The sequence below is a fragment of the Agrilus planipennis genome, unplaced genomic scaffold (assembly GCF_000699045.2).
Source record: "Agrilus planipennis isolate EAB-ADULT unplaced genomic scaffold, Apla_2.0 scaffold8, whole genome shotgun sequence".
Classification (NCBI taxonomy): Eukaryota; Metazoa; Arthropoda; class Insecta; order Coleoptera; family Buprestidae; genus Agrilus; species Agrilus planipennis.
Window position 1 is genome coordinate 1,374,273 of NW_020442461.1, and position 2,147 is coordinate 1,376,419.

The 2,147-nt window shown below is 38.4% G+C and overlaps 1 protein-coding gene across 1 annotated transcript in view; it reads left to right on the plus strand.

The window, feature by feature from the left end:
- The window catches only part of LOC108735938 (lysine-specific histone demethylase 1A), a 229,159-nt gene extending 227,447 nt beyond the window's left edge, over positions 1-1,712 (plus strand). Inside the window, exons 6-7 of the mRNA XM_018468181.2 lie at positions 836-1,181; positions 1,257-1,712. Coding sequence (XP_018323683.1) covers positions 836-1,181; positions 1,257-1,611 — 701 coding nt within the window. The 3' untranslated portion in view covers positions 1,612-1,712. The remainder of the gene's footprint in view (positions 1-835; positions 1,182-1,256) is intronic.
- The last annotated feature ends 435 nt before the right edge of the window (positions 1,713-2,147 follow it).

Sequence of the window (2,147 nt, forward strand, 5' to 3'; positions counted from 1 at the left end):
TAAAAATACTCTGAATTTCGAATAATCGCTTACAAAATTACGATGTTTACTTAAGGCCTTAAATAAAGTATTTTTGCGTACTTTATGTGTCTTGTAAAGTGTAACGTACGCACAGTCGAAATAGAGTACAATACTTTATAATAAAGTACGGGTGGCAGCCCTAGCTGCAAATGACTGCGAACATTTATGCGGCAGTCCGCGTACGTCGATCTGGTATCGTGTACCTTTCTCTAAGTTAACGAACTGTACATGCGTAAAGAATGAGGTTCGTGGCCTCTTTGCGCTCCTAATGAACGTTTTTACGTTGCGTGCATAAATACTTAATAGATGCAAAATGTTGTACGCAATGTTACTTCCTGAAAAAATTATCTTCTGTAAATCTAAGTTAGCATGGATTCCTTTTGCATCATTTTGAAATATTACCTATTGTTCAGCATTGGGTTAGAAATAGTCGTCTGTTACACGAAGTATTTTTTGACTTTTGTATAATATAATACTAGCTGCCCTACATTGTTTTTTACGAAAATGTGTTAGTTGCTATGATTAAACAGGAATTAAAAAATATATGTAACAATATCGTGTTACGCTTCTTATAAATATACTGCATGGTAAATTTTCTGTATTATGGCTTGGGGATTGTCTATCGTAGCTTTGTAGTTCTCTCGTGGTCTCGTGCTGCTTCCTTTCTACATTTATCACACTGATACATCACACTATCTTTCATTGGCTTGGAATGCTTAACGGAATTACTTGCACCAGTGGCTGAAGGAATAGGGCTTTCTATTTTTGGATGATGGTAGTACAATACTTCTTAATTGGTTTATTTTTATTTCAGCCGACGTGGTTCTTTGCACTCTGCCTTTGGGAGTATTAAAATTGGCTACAACGCCATCCACTGGTCAGCTAAATACGGTCCAGTTTGTGCCTCCGCTTCCCGATTGGAAAACGTCCGCTATTCAACGATTAGGTTTCGGGAATCTTAACAAGGTCGTTTTGTGTTTCGAGAGGATTTTTTGGAATCCGCAGGCGAATCTGTTCGGGCATGTGGGGAGTACGACGGCAAGCAGAGGCGAACTCTTTTTGTTTTGGAATCTTTACAAGGCACCGGTGCTTTTGGCTTTGGTCGCCGGTGATGCCGCGGCCATCATGGAAAACGTTACTGATGATGTAATCGTCGGACGGTAAATAACAGCGTGTTGTTGATCTTCGGGGTTTAAATGGTCTGTGGTTCGTTTTGTTTTTTTCTTTACTGACAGGTGCATTGCCGTTCTGAGAGGAATTTTCGGACAACAGGGCGTTCCTCAACCCAAAGAGACTGTGGTTACAAGATGGAGGGCGGATCCTTGGTCGCGAGGATCTTACAGCTTTGTTGCCGTGGGGAGTTCGGGTAGCGATTACGACCTGTTGGCGTCTCCCGTTATTCCTCCTAATGCGCAGGGACAATCGGTGACCACCGGTACTCCGAGACTTTTCTTTGCAGGCGAACATACCATCAGAAATTATCCTGCTACGGTACATGGAGCTTTCTTGAGTGGACTGAGAGAAGCGAGCAGAATTGCTGATCAAATTATTGGTAATCCTTGTCATGTGGGACCATCCAATAAGGAGTGATAGTCTTTTGAAACACTATTTCGTTGTATAAGTATTATAATATTACATATTTGTCTAATATTGATGTAAAATTTATTTGATAAAGGACACTGTTTGGCGAAGTTCTGAAATTATCGTTATAATGTAGTTAATTTTATAATAGCGATAATAAAACCTTTATTAGACCTTTTTTAACTGAAAACGTTAAACATATTTTGAAGGTAAGTGATGGCATGTTCTTATTAGAAGTGATTATTATAAATATTGATGACAGAGGATAGTGTGGAAAGGAGCAGTTTATTGGTGTTATTTATCTGTTCACATTAACGAATTTTCAATTCTGGGAAATGTTAAATATTAGTTTCCTTTTGTGTTTTATTTTGCAAATTGTAGATTTTCCGACATAATAATTGTTTAGTTCTTCCTAAACGTCGGTCTGTCCAGTACATGATTCATAAGTTGCATAAAACAAAGACAAACATAAAAGCGAGTTACTCGCTTGACGTAACGTTGAAGTCTCCAAGTAATTTTAGTGAGTTTCTTGGGCTTTTTTTGAT